The 18,572-nt window shown below is 44.8% G+C and overlaps 1 protein-coding gene across 2 annotated transcripts in view; it reads right to left on the reverse strand.

The window, feature by feature from the left end:
• Positions 1 to 9,894, reverse strand: part of TTC39B (tetratricopeptide repeat domain 39B) — a 131,979-nt gene extending 122,085 nt beyond the window's left edge. The window contains exon 1 of one of the 2 annotated variants that reach the window (XM_012500614.2): positions 9,624 to 9,894. In XM_012500614.2, coding sequence (XP_012356068.1) covers positions 9,624 to 9,863 — 240 coding nt within the window. In that variant the 5' untranslated portion in view covers positions 9,864 to 9,894. The remainder of the gene's footprint in view (positions 1 to 9,623) is intronic. The other variant, XM_030816455.1, reaches the window with a different exon arrangement.
• Positions 9,895 to 18,572: the final 8,678 nt, after the last annotated feature.

Genomic DNA, 18,572 nt, shown 5'->3' on the forward strand with positions numbered 1-18,572 from the left:
CATGAAAGTCTCGGCCGGGAACGGTGGCTCACGATTGTAATCCCAGCACTTTGGGAGGCCAAGGCGGGCGGATCACGAGGTCAGGAGATCGAGACCATGGTGAAACCCCGTCTCTACTAAAAATACAAAAAAATTAGCCGGGCGTGGTGGCGGGCGCCTGTAGTCCCAGCTACTCGGAGAGGCTGAGGCAGGAGAATGGCGTGAACCCGGGAGGCGGAGCTTGCAGTGAGCCGAGATCGCGCCACTGCACTCCAGCCTGGGCGACAGAGTGAGACTGCGTCTCAAAAAAAAAAAAAAAAAAAAAAAAAGAAAGTCTCTGAACGGCCCTTCTTACCAGTGATGGTCAATTTTAGGTGTCAAGTTGACTGGATTAAGCGATACCCAGATAGAGAGAACAGGTAAAGATTTTATTTCTGGGTATGTCTGAGAGAGTGTTTCCAGAAGAGACTGGCATTTGAATCCATGAACAGGGTAAGGAAGACCTACCCTCACCCAAAGTGTTGGGTACCATACACTCAGCAGAGGACCCAGATAGAACAAGAAGACAGAGGAAAGCCAAATTTGCTTGTTCCCTCTTCTGGAGCTAGGAAGTCCTTTTTCTCCTTCTCTTGGACATCAGAACTCAAGGTTCTCCAGCATTCGGTCTCCAGAACTTGCACCTGTAGTCCCCCAGGTTCTCAAGCCTTCATCCTCAGACTGAGTTATACCATCAGCTTCCATGGTTTTGAGGCCTCTGGGCGTGGACTGAGGCACACTACCAGCCTCTGCGGCTCTCCAGCTTGCAGACAGCATATGGTAGGGCTTCTCAAGCTCCATAATTGTATTAGTCCATTTTCATACTGCTATGAAGAAATACCCAAGACTGGATAATTTATAAAGAAAAAGAGGTTTAATGGAATCACATTTCCATATGGCTGCGGAGGCCTCACAATCATGGTGGAAGATGAAGGAGGAGCAAAGGCACATCTTATATGGCAGCAGGCAAGAGAGTGTGTGTGCGGGGGAACTGCCCTTTATAAAACCATCAGATCCCATAAGACTTATTCACTGTCACAAGAAGAGCATGGAAAAAAACCCACCCCCATGATTCAATTACCTACTACTGGGTCCCACCCATGACACGTGGGGATTATGCGAGCTATGACTCAAGATGAGATGTGGGTGGGGACACAGCCAAACCATATCAATAATTATGTGAGACAACTCCCATAATAAATCCCCTCTCATCTATCTATATATTATGTCCCATTTCTCTGGAGAACTAACAAAGTACCCCTCCAGCCTTGTTTTCTGACACTCCACCTGTCCAGAGCACCACAGGCTCTTCCTCACCTCTGCACATTATCCCACCATTCCCTCTCCTGGAAGACACTTCAAGAGCTCCCCCTTCCCCACATCACTTCTCCATGGCTAACCGCTACTCATTCTTCTTGACTCAGAATGTCTAAGAAATGGCCTCCTCCAGGAAACCATTCCTGACTATCCTCTCTCCCAGGAGAGGTGCCCTGCTCTGTGCTCCCAAAGTACCCTGGCATCCCTCCTCCACCAGGTGGTTCTCAGCACACACATGCCCCCGCTCTCCACTAGACCATAACCCGAGGCAGGAGCTGCATTTGCTTGTCCAGCACCTAACACAACACTCAACACATTAAGTCAGACTGAAAAATTGTCACTCACTAGTTACCTTCAGATCCAACAAACATACAATGTATCATTTCACCAAAATATTTTAAATTATGTAGGCCCTGTGTATATGACAGCATAATATCAGCAGTACCAAGGGGACACATCCACAGATCACAACGAAAAGCATTTACTACACGCCTAGTCTTTAAATAAAGAGCTGAAGATGCATGATGGCATTAGGAACCGCCAGGCACTCCCCACTTCAGAAGTCCCTTTAGAGAGGTGTGATGACATCACCAATACAGCAGCTGGCCATGGTGTCTCTGGGTATAAATGGACTTGGTGCATCAGGAGGAGCACAGATCCACGAAACACAGGGGGAGAAGAGGAGAGTGCTGACTAAGGTGGTGGCCAATGGGAGGCTCCAAAAAGGAAAATCCCTCCCCCAGGAAGCCTCAAAGGCACCCACAGGAGTCCCCAGGTACTCATCTTTGGGAAGTGAATACAAAGTAACTTCAAGAGACTCAGCCTGAGATGGTACTGGGGCACCCAAGACTGGAGATTGGTCGGCTGTCAACAGATGGCTAGATGGAAACTCTGAGCCTCACTGAACTCACAGTATCAGATTCACACTGAATAACTGGTAACAGCACCCATGGGCAGGAAACTGAGATAAGAAGGCAAGCAGCTAGCACAGGAAGAACTGATACTTGCCTGCAGAAGCATATGTGTTACCCAGACTTGAAGGGAAGGAAGTGGGTATCCAGGTACAGGGGGAGGAGAGGAGAAAATGAGGAAAAGTTTCACTAGAAAAACAGCTGTCAAAAAACAGGGTTTCAAAAGAGACTCAAGATTGAACATTTCAGGAAAATGTCTGTTTGTTAACCTGAGCTGGAGTTGGGACTGACGGTAACGTGATGCTGCTTCCTTCCACTAACCTGCCTTACCAATTTACAAACACTCTCTCTTAACTCTGCCCAAATGCATACCCTCATGAACAAATGGCCCGTGCTCCGCAATCAGAAAATTCAGTGAGCCATAGGGGTTAGTTTCATCTGCTTGCTGTCCTTCCCCATCTCCTACCCAGCTGAAAGAAGACAGGAATGAACTCTACTCCTTCTCCTTAGGGGACAGCACCCCCACCCAGTCACACAAGGAACCCAGAATTATTACTCAATGGCTCCTCCCTCACCGCACCACTGACCCTCAAACTGGGGGACGGGCCACCAAGTCAAGTCCTCTTTCATGTTCTGAGAAATCCTTCAACTCTGGCCTCTTCTGTCCAATGCCACAGCCTCTACTCTACTTCATTACTCATCATCTTCCACACTAACTGTTGCAACAGCCTTTTGTCCTCCTTCTGCCACCTCCACATCCTGGCTTCATCTACTTCACCTGATTTATCTTCCTAAAATCAGCAATATTACAACAATTGCCTCCTCAAAAACCTTCCATGTGGCTGGTTGCAGTGGCTCACACCTGTAATCCCAGCACTTTGGGAGGCCAAGGCAGGTGGATCACCTGAGGTCAGGAGTTCAAGAGCAGCCTGGCCAACATGGCAAAATCCCATCTCTACTAAAAATAAAAATTAGCCGGGCATGGTAGCAGGCACCTGTAATCCCAGCTACTCGGAACGCTGAGGCAGGAGAATCAGTTGAACCCGGGCCGTGGGGGCAGAGGTTGCAGTGAGCCAAGATCCCACCACTTCACTCCAGCCTAGGCGAAAGAGTAAAACTCCATCTCAAAAAAAAAAAACAAAAACCTTCCAGGTTCCTATTTTTTAGAAGATACAACCCAAACTCCTTAGCGTGACCACATTCAGGACACAATGACTCACGATCCAAGCCAGCCTTTTTGGTTTCTGCCCTCGACACTCTCCTTCACTACTGTACCAAGTGCTCTCTTATTCCCACTCATCTCAACCTCCCCCAAGGCCTTCCCACTGGGGGGCCCAACACAGCCCCACTTGCCCTTTGAAACCTAGTTCAAATACCATCTCTCCTTTCAAGTCTTTGCCGGACCCTAAACAAGGGAAGCCAATCATCCCTGTTTGTACCTGTTGTCTTAGTGCAATTACCGAAAGCACTCATTTACTCAGAGTGCCCTGCTTTGAATGATAAATTATATGACCTTCCGACCTAAAACCTACCCTAACCCAAAGATAGAAATAGTACAGTGACTTGTGTTAAGTGTTTTGCTTGACATTGTGCTCCTCAAGGGTAATAATTGTCTTGTTTTAGTGCATATATCCAGCATTTAAAGACTGTTAGGACCTGACAGGCGTTCAATGAACATTGGTGGAATGAAAGAATAAATCTCAGCTGGGAGCAGTGGCTCATGCCTATAATCCTAGCACTTTGGAAGGCCCAGGCGGGCGAATCACCTGAAGTCAGGAGTTTGAGACCAGCCTGACCAACATGGAGAAACCCCGTCTCTATTAAAAATACAAAAAATTGGATGGTCGTGGTGGTGCATGCCTGTAATCCCAGCTACTCGGGAGACTGAGGCAGGAGAATCACTTGAACCCGGGAGGCAGAGGTTGCCGTGAGCTGAGATCGTGCCACTGCACTCCAGCCTGGGCAACAGAGCGAGAGTCCATCTCAAAACAAAAAAAAAGAAAAGAAAGAAAACTGTGGTAATGAATTTTATCAAAACTTCATCTAAACTTCCAAAGAGAAATTAGCCAAATCAGAATTAGATCTAAAAATTCCTGGGCCAAAAAGCAGGCCGTAAAAGCATGTCACATAAGCCATTTATTTCCTAGACAGTGTGTCTTAATTTTTTTCATTATCAACCCTCAAAGGAGCCTAAGTATAAAGCTTACTTTTTTAATTCAATAATAGGATCAGAATGACTCAACAAATATTTTAAAAGTTAAGTTTAAGGTTGGGCACAGTGGCTCACGCCTGTAATCCCAGCACACTGGGAGGCCAAGGTGGGTGGATCACTTGGGGTCAGGAGTTTGAGACCAGCCTGGCCAACATGGTGAAACCCCATCTTTACTGAAAAAAATACAAAAATTAGCTGGGTGTGGTTGTGGGCACCTGCAATTCCAGCTCCTCCGGAGGCTGAGGCAGGAGAATCACTTGAGGTCGGGAGGCAGATGTTGCAATGAGCCAAGATCACGCCACTGCACTCCAGCTTGGGTGACCAAGCAAGACTCTGTCTTTAAAAAAGAGGCCGGGCGCGGTGGCTCACGCCTGGTAATCCTAGCACTTTGGGAGGTCGAGGTGGGTGGATCACAAGGTCAGGAGTTCGAGACCAGCCTGGCCAATATGGTGAAACCTCATCTCTACTAAAAATACAAAAAAATTAGCCAGGTGTGGTGGCACATGCCCGTAATCCCAGCTACTCGGGAGGCTGAGGCAGGGGAATTGCTTGAATCCGGGAGGCAGAGGTTGCAGTGAGCCGAAATTGTGCCACTGCACTCCAGCCTGGGTGACAGTGCGAGATTCCGTCTCAGAAAAAAAAAAAAAAAAAAAAGCCGGTGCAGTTGGTCACACCTGTAATCCCAGCACTTTGAGAGGCTGAGGTGGGTGGGTCACCTGAGGTCAGGAGTTTGAGACCAGCCTGGCCAACCCTGTTTCTACTAAAAATACAAAAATTAGCTGGGCATGGTGGTGGGTGGGCGCCTGTAATCCAAGCTACTCGGGAGGCTGAGGCAGGAGAATTGCTTGAACCCGGGAGGCAGAGGTTGCAGTGAGCCGAGATCATGCCATTGCACTCCAGCCTGGATGACAAGAGCAAAACTCCATCCCTCACCAAAAAAAAAAAAAAAGTTTAAAAAGCTATGAACATTTGGCCAGGCGCAGTGGCTCATGCCTGTAATCCCAGCACTTTGGGAGGCCGAGGATCACGTGGTCAAGAGATCAAGACCATCCTGGCCAACATGGTGAAACCCCGTCTCTACTAAAAACACAAAAATTAGCTGGACGTGGTGGCGCACGTGTGTAGTCCCAGCTACTCGGGAGGCTGAAGCAGGAGAATCGCTTGAACCCGGGAGGCGGAGGTTGCAGTGAGCCGAGATCGCGCCACGGCACTCCAGCCTGGGCAACAGAGCGAGACTCCAACTCAAAAAAAAAAACAGCTATGAACATTTAGCCTTATAACTGTATTTGCTGAGTGACTTTTAATATAATGTTAAATATAATACATCAAATTATATATGCAAATTATCAATTTCTATACCTACATAATAGCAATGTAATCAACTTTCCAAAAAACATTCAAAACTGTTATTTTCCAGCAAAAGTAAAACTATTGAAAAAGTTATTTTCTGAAAAGTGTTTTCTTTTTTTTTTTTTTTTTTGAAACGGGGTCTGTCACCCAGGCTGGAGTGCGGTGGCATGATCAGAGCTCACTGCAGCCTCAAACTCCTGGGCTCAAGTGATCCTCCCACCTCAGCCTCCAGAATAACTTAGGACTACAGGCGGGCACCACCATGCCCAGCTAACTATTCATATTTTTATTTTTGTAGAGACAGGGTCTTACTGCGTTACTCAGGCTGAAAAGTGATTTTTAGTGAACTTTTGTTTCATATGAGAAAAAAATTTTTTTTTTTTCTGAGATGGAGTTTCACTCTTGTTGCCCCGGCTGCAGTACAATGGTGCAATCTCAGCTCCTGCAACCTCTGCCTCCCAGGTTCAAGCGATTCTCCTGCCTCAGCCTCCCAAGTAGCTGAGATTACAGGTGCCCGCCACCACGCCCAGCTAATTTTTTTGTTATTTTTAGTAGAGACGGGGTGTCACCATGTTGGCCAGGCTGGTCTCGAACTCCTGACCTCAGGTGATCCACTCGCCTCGGCCTCCCAAAGTGCTGGGATTACAGGCATGAGCCACCGCACCCGGCCTCATATGAGAAAATTTTTAACTTAATTAGCTGCTACATATTAATTCAAATACTGTTAATGTTTTCCTTTTCGGCACTTGAGATAATTATTGGTTGAGTTGAATAATCTTAATTGAATTAAATAATAAAATATAAATGATTTTCATTCAATTCTCAAATCCTTATATTTGAGGGCCAAATATAAGCAAGCCACAAGGCACCCAATGATAGCCCATAAGTATGTGAAGGTAACCAACCAAAATGACTCCAAGATCAGGCAACTAGAGAGAAAGTCTTCCAATCACAGCCATCTCTATGTTATAAATTTGTTGGATTGACCTTGAATATATTCTGTACATCATCCATGAACCCATTATCAATGTTGCTAGTGTAATATGCAAGAAAACCCAATGAGAAATACAAATATTAATAAGCTTTTGTTGATTGATCTTTAAATGGCCACACACCATTATAATATCTAAGATGCTTGTGCTCCCCAATAACCAATTTTTGCCTCCAATGAGGATGCAAGTCCTAACTTCTATGCTCCCGAATTTATCATACCAGCACCTAAAAAACACAAATTAAAAAATCAGTTTACCCAAGAAAACCTCCATCCCACAGCTACCATGAGAGCTTCTCTACCATTATCATTCATTCCTTGGGTACTTTTAAAGAAAAAAGATTTTCATATTATTAGCTCTTCTCCCAAAAGAAACTCCTTCTCCCCCAACCTCCCCCACACCCCGCTCCCCCATCTCAATAAAAGCCCAGATCTTTAGAGCTGGAAGAACACTTACGGCTAATCCAGCCCCTCCTTCTTCAGATAAGGGAACTGAAAGAGCCCTCTGAGGTTGACAGACTTGATCAATCAAGGTCAACAGTCATGGGAAGGACTTTGTCTGTCTTGTTCACTGTTGTACCTCCAGGCTAGTACAGCGCTTGGCACCTAGTCAGCTGTTTACACACATAAGTGATGAACAAAGGGAAGAACCAGGTTACCTAAAACCTAGCCTGGTAATTTTCCAACTATATCACTTTGTCCCTTTTAACTTCCCTAGAATATCAAATAATGGCCATTAAAAACTATCAATATCAAATATGGCCACAAAGACTATCAGACTCTTCTTAAATACGTGAAAAGCTTCCCAGCTGAAATAAGCTATTCAGCTTATTTGAAATTGAAGAACAGGGTCTTATGAACTCGAGGTTAGAGTTCTTCAAGCCCATTTACAGTAAGGGACTTTTTACAAATAAATCAAGGGTATCCAGTCTACAACACACTACTTCTTACTTGCTTACACTTACTTGAGCTCCTTTTTAGAGTTCTTGTACCCAGGTCATATCTCACTAATCAGACTGAGAACCGTAAACAGGCAAAACTATGCCTTCTCTAAGGCACCTACCAAGTTTGAGCCCAAAGTAGAAGCTCAATAAATGCTTGCTCAGTTTATAGCAATGGAAGTGGTACACTGTGAGGGACAAAAGTAAATTTGGCATGAACAAAGAATTCAATTTGCATTTTGCTCATCAACTAGCACTAGTACAGTACCTAGCATGTAACGGAAGCCTAATAGTTAATGAATGAAGAAAAATAAATGAATGATATGGCAAAAACTGAGATGTTATTAAGCAACATCTTTTCTGCAGTCTTTCATTCATTCAACAAATATTTATTTATCAAGTGTCTGTGTGCCAGGCTCTCTGCTACTCTGAAACCTAACTTCCACACAGAGTTTCACCCACAGAAACCTAACTTCCCTCCTCATCGGCTAATGCATCTCAACCGTTCATCTAGTAGGCAGTGAGCATAGCTGGGGTGACCATTTGTCAAAGTATGTCCGAAACAGTCCCAGTTTACACCTAGTATCCCAGTGTTAATTAATAATAGCACTGCCTCAACAATGCCCTAATCTAGAGAATTACATAGTTTTAAGCACAGCAAATCTTCTCCTACAAACAGATCGGAATTCAAATATTTCACTCTAGTCTTGGGACCCTCAATGCAAGGGACAGGCTGTAAGCAAGCGTCTGGACAGCCCGGCTTGCCCTCTTGTCTCTCTGTCATGTAAAGGAGCTGTAATTCAGTTTTTGTTTTGTTTTTGCTTACTTTACAGCCCACATTTAAAGTATAGTATTCCTTGTCAGGAGATTCCTGGCACTTAGAGATGGACGGGAATTTTAACCGCCTCCTCCAGATCGTCCACTATTGCATCATTTGAAACCAAAGACTTCTAAAGGCAGCGACTCGTACAATTCAAGTCAGGTAAGATGGCAGCAACAGCAGCTGTGGGTGCTGGCTGCTGCTGGAGCCTCGGTCTCAACTTCAAGAGCAGGGAAAGCGCTGTCTCTGGAGTTGCCAGGTGCTGAAAGGAATAGTCAATAAATCAACAGGTCCGGCGCGCTAGCCCCTGAGTGCTCAGGCCCGGGCGCGCCACGACTGGAGGAGTGGCTAATTACTCAAACACAGTTGAAACCAAAGGAGGCCGGAGTCGGTTCTCAAAGTGGTTTCCCTCCGGCCGCCACCGACCCTGAGGACCTGCTAGGGGAAGTGTCCCGGCCCCGTGGAGGGAGAGGGAAGCACCACAGCCTGGGCTGCGGCTCCGGCCATCCAGCCCCAGCCCGTGGCAGCCCTGCCCTGCTGTCCCGGCAGGTACCCCTCTACTCATTTTTCCTCCGGCTGCCCCCTCTTTTCATCAATCGCAAGCCTTTCGGTTCTGCCACTAGGAAACTTCCATAGAAGGTGAGATTCCCAGGTCGAGGGATGATTCCACGAACCCTCTGAAGTCCAGAGGGCCAGTGCCGGGACTTCAGGGTCAGACTTCGTAAAGCCCAGGCGTCGCTGGGCCGGCCTGGAACAGCTCCTACGCTCCCGCGCCCTCACGCCCATCCAAGTGCCGACAGGACGTGGGTCCTCCATCCCCACGACCCACGGGGCCGGCGCCCCGAACCTTGGCAGCGCGTCCGCTCGGCGGGCCGCAGGGACTCTCCTAGCTCCAGCGGGGACAAACCTACCAAGGCCGGACGCCCCCACCCGGAGCCCGCGCGCCCACCCCAGAGAGGGGACCAAGGGGGCGGGGCCTCGGCCGTCCCAGCCGGGCTCAGTTTTCTCTCCTGGACTCTTGTCCAGGGCTTCAGGGGCCGGGCCCGCAATCCCCATCGGCTCGTACCTCGTCCGCTTCCAGCTCCGCTCGGCTGCCTAAGAGCGCCATATTCCTCCTCTGGCTGCTGCCACCCAAAAACCAAGCAGGGAACTCAGAGCCGACTCCTGCTCTCGGCTCTGGGCTCAGCCCAGCGCAAAAGAGGGAAAAAGGGGACGGCCCGGCGCTCCCTCCGGGTCTCGGGCGGGGCCTGAGTGCAGCTACTCGATTTCCCCGCCCCCGGAGCCGGCAGGCCCGCACAGCATCCATTTCCTCCCCGGACGCCGCGCCGCTGGCCGGGCCACTTGCCCGGCCCCCAGCAGGCTCTCCCCGCCCGCCCCCAGCGGGCGGCCGCCCCGCCCAAGTGGGTGGAGTCACCTCCCAGATAAAGTTTCCCGGTCTGGCACGCCCTCTGGGAGGGTTTCCTAAGGTTACCTGCCGCCTGTTCTCTGCGGTGGCTGGGCACACATGGAAAGAAGCTAGAGAGCGCAGGGATGACGAAGCCAAGGTCAAAGCAGCGCCCCACCTGGGATCCGTGGAAGCATCCACCTGGCCCTTGGTCCGGTGCCAGTCCTTTTCCCTCGCCAAGTGGCCACCGCATCTCGCAGATGGTGTGGCCTGAAGGCAGCCCTGGGTCACGGTCACTGGTCCCCGAGAGGCCTCTGACACATCACCCACCTGGACAGTAGGTGGAAGGACTCTGTTTGCTTCTGTGTTCAAAAAATAGAAAAAAACGCGGGACAGATTTATACATGTTGGAACTCCTCTACCTCCCCCTACCCGGACAGTGTATTCTCCCCATAGCGTCCTGTATTTTGTAACTCCAAACATAGGTGTATAATTCATGCTTGAACTATAAACTCCATGAGGGTAGGATGCTATCTGTCCTCTTCAAGACTGTATCCCCAACACCTAGAACAGTGTCTTGCCCATAGTAGGTGCTCAACAGATATTTATTGGCTGAGTTTAGAAACTGAACCTTGCTTCTGACATGTAAATTACTGGAAAATTAAAAGCTAGATCTTTAAGAGTTTGGGGGAGAGAGGTCAGATTTACTTTACATACAGAAAAATGCACCAAGTTAAATGTGTAATTCAATGACAAGTGTTTACAAAACATCCCAATCATAATATAGAACATCCTGAAAAGTTTTCTGTGACCCTTTGCTGTCAATTTCCTACCTCCACTCCCTAGCCTCTGTCAATCACTGATCTGCTATCAACATCGATTTGCCTTTTCTAGAATTTCATATAAATTTAATTAGAGCATGTGTTCTTCCATGTCTGGCTCATGAAAGGCTATTTAATAGTCATCCAGTGATAACTGTAAAAACAGCTAATAGTTCTTGAGTCCTTACTATGTGCCAGGACTCTACTGAACCTCTTGCATATAGTGTTTCATTTATTCTTCATAACCCCATGAAGTAGGGTGCTGTTCTCTTTCAGATGAGTAAACTGAGGCTCAGAGAGTTCAAGTAATATGCCTGAGGCCAGACAGCAGTTAAGTAAGTAGGGATGCCAGAATCTGAACCCCAGCAGTCTGACTCTAGGTCTTAGCTGATAACCATTGCTTTGTACTGTACTGGCTCTAGCCACCCTCCCTCTCTTTCTTTCTGTGTCAGTAGAGCAGTTGCCTGTACAAGTCCATTACATACATTTTCAGTGAGTCACTTTGCATCCTTAATACTTGCTGTACAATTTTAATGGCTTGGCATGTACTTTTGTACTAGAATAATAAAATGGTTTCTACACCAGAAACATTGAAAAAATGTGTTAGATCGTGTGATGGTTGCTCAACTCTCTGAATTGTCTAAAAATCCTTGAATTGTGTACTTACAATAGGTGGAACTTGTGATTATGTAAATTATATCTTAGTAAAGCTGTTTTAAAAAAACTAGTTGACACAGACTAGGTGTGGTGGCTCACACCTGTATGGGATTACAGCACTGGGAGACTGAGGAAGGAGGCTAACTTGAGTTTAGGAGTCCGAGACTAGCCTGAGCAACATAGCAACATAGCAAGACCCAATTTCTAAATAATAATACTTTTTTTTTTTTGAGAGACAGAGTTTCACTCTCATCGCCCAGGCTGGAGTGCAATGGCTCGATCTTGGCTCACTGCAACCTCCGCCTCCCAGGTTCCCACTAATCTGTAAATTGCTTAGAAGTAGGCACTATCTTATTCACCAGTGCAGGTACTCAATAAAAAAGCTCCGGGTGCAGTGGCTCATGCCTGTAATCCCAACACTTTGGGAGACCGAGCCGAGCGGATCACAAGGTCAGAAGTTCGAGACCAGCCTTACCAACATGGTAAAACCCAGTCTCTACTAAAAATACAAAAATTAGCTAGGCGTGGTGGTATGCGCCTATAATCCCAGCTACTGAGGAGACTGAAGCAGGAGGATTGCTTGAACCCGGAAGGCAGAGGTTGCAGTGAGCCGAGATCGTGCCATTGCACTCCAGCCTGGTGAAAAGAGTGAAACTCCATCTCAAAAATAATAATAATAATAATACTTTTATTATTTAGAACACATGCTCTAAACACTTAGAATCAGATGGACTAGAAGAGACATAGAGTTTAATTCCAATACCCTTGAAAGTTTCCATTCCTTCCCAGATCCCCCAACCCACTCCTACCTCCTCCTATGTTTCACTTTCTGAGGCTAGAATTCCTGTCCAGGTCCAGATTCTACTCTGTATTACCCATGCATGGTTCTGTTTTTCAAAGTTCATTGGTTCCTGAATTGATAGCACATCCTTTTGACATGAAGCCATCTCACTGGTAGCTTCTTCTCCCATATGCTATTATTCTGCCTTTGGAATTTCAACTCTTCAAATTTTGAAGAGATCCAAACAAACTCGGCTCTAATTAGTGACGGAATTATGTTATAATGAAAATCAAGTGTAATTTTTCAAAAATCTATGCTTATAATTGAAGCTTCACTGGTGTTTTTGTTGTTGAATTTTTTACATATCAGGGATCAAATCTGAAGTCCTGTATGTTTTAAGTTCACGGCAGGAGATAAGCAACATTCATGTTTCAATTATAAACACTGAATGAATAAATGTATTCTAGCCACTGGAACGTCTAATCAAATTTGCTTTGCTCAGGGCAGCTGTCAGCTTTCTTTGCCCATACATGTGTGATTTTATCATGAATCATAAATATAAAACAGTTTTTCTTCAAAGAACAATTAGAATGGATTTGTTTTTACACAGAATTCCCCTTGCAAGTTTGCTGATAATGTTATACTCTAGCAGTCAAGTGAGATTACTCAGATATTCCATATCCCGGAAGTAATTAGCATAGAGATCAAGCAAGAGAGTATCTGAATCATTTCATTTTGAAGCCACACCTACTGGGAGCTCTTTGTGTTTCAAAATAAATCTAATATTGTAAACAATCTAATCTTCAGTATTCCTGAACATGTTACCTTTAGCTGATAGTTTTTTGCTGGTACTTGATTTAAGTGAAAATTGAATCTTCATGATTTGTGTGGTAGGAGAAGCTCAAATCCATGAAATGAGTGCTCATTGTAGATCATGTGTTTGTCAATGACTTTGTCTCACATTCATATCTTAGCTCTTCAAGGAAAACTTCCCCTTCTAAAGCAGTCGGTCCCTCTCAGTCACACTCTACCACATCCTCCTGCTGTATGTATAGCACTGTTCACTACCTGGAACTCTCTTGTTCATTTGTTTACTGGTTTATGTGTGTGTCCCTCAACAACGGCACCTCACACACACTATAATATAAGCTCCATGAGGGAACGAACTTTGTGTTTTGTGTCTACAGCAAAAACCCGAATGCCCAACACATAATGACTACTTAATAAATGGCTATTGAGTGAATGAATGAAAGTATAAAAAGTTCATAGTACATTAAGCATTATTGTTTAGACCTAGCAGCCAATGTTTTAGCATAATCCAGTAATAATGAGGGAGATTTAAAGAATGCAAATCACGTGTAGTCTAAAATGTAAATTGTTTCCTAGGGTAATGTAACAGGCATGAAGATTATCTTTAATGCCTACTCAGTTTTTCAAAATTACATAAGAGCTAAGCACTTAGAGGTCCCTCAGTGACCTAAAGAAGAATAATTCACCTCCCTGGGAGAGGTTGCGATGCTAAGCGGAAAAACCTCATCATTTAGTGGAAGCTGAAATCTTCCCTTCAGAATATCCTTTTTCCAGGCACTTGGGGCTGGGTAAACATTTATTTTGCCCCACCTATTAGTTGTTTGTTAATTTTTTTGATATATATATATATATATACACACACACACATATATATACACACAAACACATCAAAATATATATTATATATATATAAACTTTCCAATTGCCTTCCTGTTGATTTTCATATCTCTTTAAATTTGATTAATATCATTTCTTCAGACAAAGAAAGTAAAACCCAAAGAATAGAGCAACAACATTGGCAATACGCAATCTCGGGGCAGAGTGTCAAAGATTTAACAACCAGACCAAGCAGGCATGGAGGTACACCAGTAGTCCCAGCTACTCTGGAGGCTAAGGCATGGGGAGGATAATTTGAGTCTAAGAGTTTGAGTCTAGCCTGGGCAACACATCAAGATCCTCATCTGAAAGGAAGAAAGAAAGAGAGAAGGGGAGGAAGAAAGAGAGAAAGAGAGAGGAGATAGAGAAAAGAAAGAAGAGAGAAAGAGAGAGACAGAGACAAAAGAAAAGCAACATCAATAAGAATAAACAGGTAATTGGCAGCTTGTTGCCACCTGCTGTTCATTCTCCCATAGCTCCATCCATAGGAGCACCTGCCTAGCTAAAAGACTACATTTCTCAGGACTCCTTTGCAATTAGGAATGGCCAGTGTAACTAAATTTTGGCCAGTGAAATTCATTTGACATCCAGGAAGGCTATCTGAAGGAAAATGACTCAACTAGGGCATGTGCCCTTTTGCCATTATTCCAGTGAACATATGAATAATAAGAAAGCAAAACAGCCTTATTGCTGATATTAAGAAAGTTGCAGTAGTCTAATCTAACCAGCCACAACATTCTCTTAACCCAAAGCCTAATCCAGAGCAAAGCCTTAACTCTTCAATTCTATAAAGGCTGAGAGAGGTGAGAAAGCTGTAGAAGAAAAGTTGCAAGCTAGCAGAGGTTGGTTCATGATGTTTAAGGAAAGAAGCCATCTCCAAAACATAAAAGTACGAGGTGAGGCAGTGAGTATTGATGAAGAAGCTGCAGCAAGTTATCCAAAAGATCTAGCTCAGATCATTGATGAAGTTGGCTACACTGAACAAAAGATTTTCAATGCAGACAAAACAGCCTTCTATTGGAAGAAGATGCCACATAGAATTTTCGTGGCTAGAGAGGAGAAGCCAAGGCCTGAATTCAAAGCTTTGAAGAATAGGCTGACTCTGTCATTAGAGACTAATGCAACTGATGACTTTAAACTGAAGCCAATGCTCATTTACCATTAAAAAAACACCAAGTCCCGGCCAGGCGCAGTGGCTCACACCTGTAATCCCAGCACTTTGGGAGGCGAAGGCAGGCAGATCACGAGGTCAAGAGATTGAGACTATCCTGGCCAACATGGTAAATCCCTGTCTCTACTAAAAATACAAAAATTAGCTGAGGGTGGTGGCACATGCCTGCAGTCCCAGCTACTCAGGAGGCTGAGGCAGGAGAATTGCTTGAACCCGGGAGGTGGCAGTTGCAGTGAGCCGAGATTGTGCCACTGCACTCCACCCTGGCAACAGAGCGACACTCCATCTCAAAAAAAAAAAAAAAAAAAAAAAACCCAAGGCCCTTAAAAGTTATATTAAATCTACTCTGCCAGTGCTCTATAAATGAAACAACAAAACTTGGATGATGGCACATCTGTTTACAGAATTGTTTACTGAATATTTTAAGATCACTGCTGAGACCTATTGCTCAGAAAAAAAAAAAGATTCATTTCAAAATATTGCTCATTGACAATGCAGCTAGTTACCCAAGAATTCTGATGGAGATGTACAAGGAAATTAATGTTGTTTTCATGCCCACTAGCAAAAAATCCATTCTGCAGTCCATGAATCAAGGTGTAATTTTGACTTTCAAGACTTAGCATTTAAGAAATACATTTCATAAGGCTATAGGTTCCATAGATAGTGATTCCTCTGATGGATCTGGTAAAAGTATATTGAGAACCCACAAAGGATTCACTATCCTAGATGCCATTAAGAACATTTGTAATTCATGGGAGGATGTCAAAATATCAACATTAACAGGAGTTTAGAAGAAGTTGACTCCAGTCCTCATGGATGACTTTGAGGGGTTCAAGATTTCAGTGGAAGAAGTCACTGCAGATGTGGAAGAAATAGCAAGAGAAGTAGAATCAGAAGTGGAACCTGAAGATGTGACTAAATTGCTACACTCGATGAAAATTGAATGGATAAGGAGGTGGTTTTTTTGGTTGGTTTTGTTTTGTTTTGTTTTAGAGATAGGGTTTCACTCTGTCACCTAGGCTGGAGTACAGCAGCATAATCATAGCTCACTACAGGCTCAAACTCCTGGGCTCTAACAATCCTCCCACCTCAACTTCCCAAGTAGCTAGGACAACCAGCAAGCACCACCACCACACCCAACTGATTTTTTTCCTGTAGAGATGAGATCTCACTATGTTGCCCAGGCTAGTCTTAAACTCCTGGCTTTAAGCAATTCTCCTCTGTTTTAGTCCATTTTCACACTGCTGTAATGACATGCCGGAGACTAGGTAATTTATAAAGGAAAGAGGTTTGACTCACAGTTCCACATGGTTGGGAAGGCCTCAGGAAACTTACAATCATGGCAGAAGGGGAAGCAAGCACATCTTACATGGCAGCAGGCAAGAGAGTGAGCGTGTGTAGGAAGAGGAACAGTCAAACGCTTACAAAACCATCAGATCTTGTGAGAACTCACTCACTGTCACAAGAATCGCATGGGGAAACCTCCCTCATGATCTGGTCATGTCCCAACAGGTCCCTCCCTCAACATGTAGGGATTATGGGGATTACAATTTGAGATGAGATTTGGGTGGGGACACAGAGCCAAACCATATCATCCTTCCTCAGCCACCCAAAGCACTGGGATTACAGGTGTGAGCCACCATGCCTAACCTGGAATTGTTTCTTATGGATGAGCAAAGACAGTGTTTTCTTGAGATGAATGTACTCCTGGTGAAGATGCTATGAACATTGTTGAAATGACATCAACTAATTTAGAATATTACATCAACTTACTTGATAAAGCAACAGGGTTTAGGAGGATTGACTGCCATTTTGAAAGAAGTTTCACTGTGGGTAAAATGCTATCAAACAGCATGGTATGCTACAGAGAAATCTTCCTTAAAGAGTTAACTGATACCAGGCATGGTGGCTCACAGCTGTAATCCCAGCACTTCGGGAGGCTGAGGCGGGCAGATCACCTGAGGTCAGGAGTTCGAGACCAGCCTGGCCAACATGGTGAAACGCTGTCTCTACTAAAAATACAAAAAATTAGCCAGGCGTGATGGCACATGCCTGTAATCCCAATCCCAACTACTTGGGAGGCTGAGGCAGGAAAATCACTTGAACTCAGCAGGCAGAGGTTGCAGTGAGCCAAGATTGCACCATTGCACTCCAGCCTGGGTAACAAGAGCAAAACTCCATCTCAAAAAAAAAAAAAAAAAGGTTAACTGTTATAGCAGATTTCATTGTTGTCTTATTTTACTAAGTTGCTGTGGCCTCCCCATCCTTCAGCAATGACCACCCTGACTAGTCAGCAGCCATCAACAACAGGGAAAGCTCTTCCACCAGCAAAAAGATTACAAGTCACTGAAGGCTCAGATGATTGTTAGCATTGTTTAACAATAAAGTATTTTTTAATGAAAGTACATATATTTTTAAGACATAATGCTATTGCATATTTAGTAGACTACAGTGTAGTATAAAGTTATCTTCTATATGCGCTGGTCAATTAACAACTTTGTGCGACTTACTTTATTGAAATATGTACTTTATTACAGTGGTCTGGAACCAAACCTGCGATATCTCCAAGGCATGCCCTATATATACCACCTCTATCCTGAGGAGACCTCCCCAGGTCTCTGATTCTGTTGTGCCTTTTATTCTGGCATCTTTCTTCTCATATTGCTAGGATCTTTTATTGTCCCACAAATCCAAATATTCTCTACATTTTGGAGGATACTAGCATCTTTTAAAAATGATATTCTTATTGTGTTTCCTGCATAGTTTAGTAAACCAGTAATTATTTTGACCATCTTCAGCAATTCTACTCTCGTTGCCTCTTTTAGGCCTAGCATTTACAACACTTCTGATTGGGCACTTTGGGTTTATATTAGGCAGCTCCTAAATTCACCTATCTATAGAAGGAGTCACAGATACAAACCTTTGTTAAGAGTTACACATAGTAACATTTATATTCTAAAATCATTAGCTGGGTGTGATGGCACGTGCCTGTAGTCCCAGCCACCTTGGAGGCTGAGACGGGAGGCTTGCGTGAGCCTAGGATTTGAAGGGCTGCAGTGAGCTATGGTCACATGACTGCCCTCCAGCCTGGGTGACAGAGTGAGACTCTGTCTAAAAAAAAAAACAAAAAACAAACAAAAAAAATCAGTTATGACTCAGTACTATAATGATTAGTTCTAAGCGTCTCGAAAAAACAATGGTTCGCAAGCTTCAACACACACCTGGAACTCGTTAAAACAAAGATTTTTGGCTCCAATCCCCAGGGTCTCCAATTAGGTCAGTCTGAGGTAGGCCCCACTTGCTGCTGCCGCTGCCGCCGCTGCCGCCGCTGCTGCTGCTGCCACTATGCAACCACGCTTTGAGAACCACTGCTCTAAATCATGGCAAGCAATTTGCACCCTTTCAAGCATAAGCAGCCTACCTGGCTTCCAGATGTTGCCCATCAACTACGAGTTCAGGAGGAAAGACTAGAAAAGTACTTTTGTGTTGTGCTATGGTTTGAATGTTTGTGTCCC

This window comes from Nomascus leucogenys, chromosome 1a (assembly GCF_006542625.1).
Source record: "Nomascus leucogenys isolate Asia chromosome 1a, Asia_NLE_v1, whole genome shotgun sequence".
NCBI lineage: Eukaryota > Metazoa > Chordata > Mammalia > Primates > Hylobatidae > Nomascus > Nomascus leucogenys.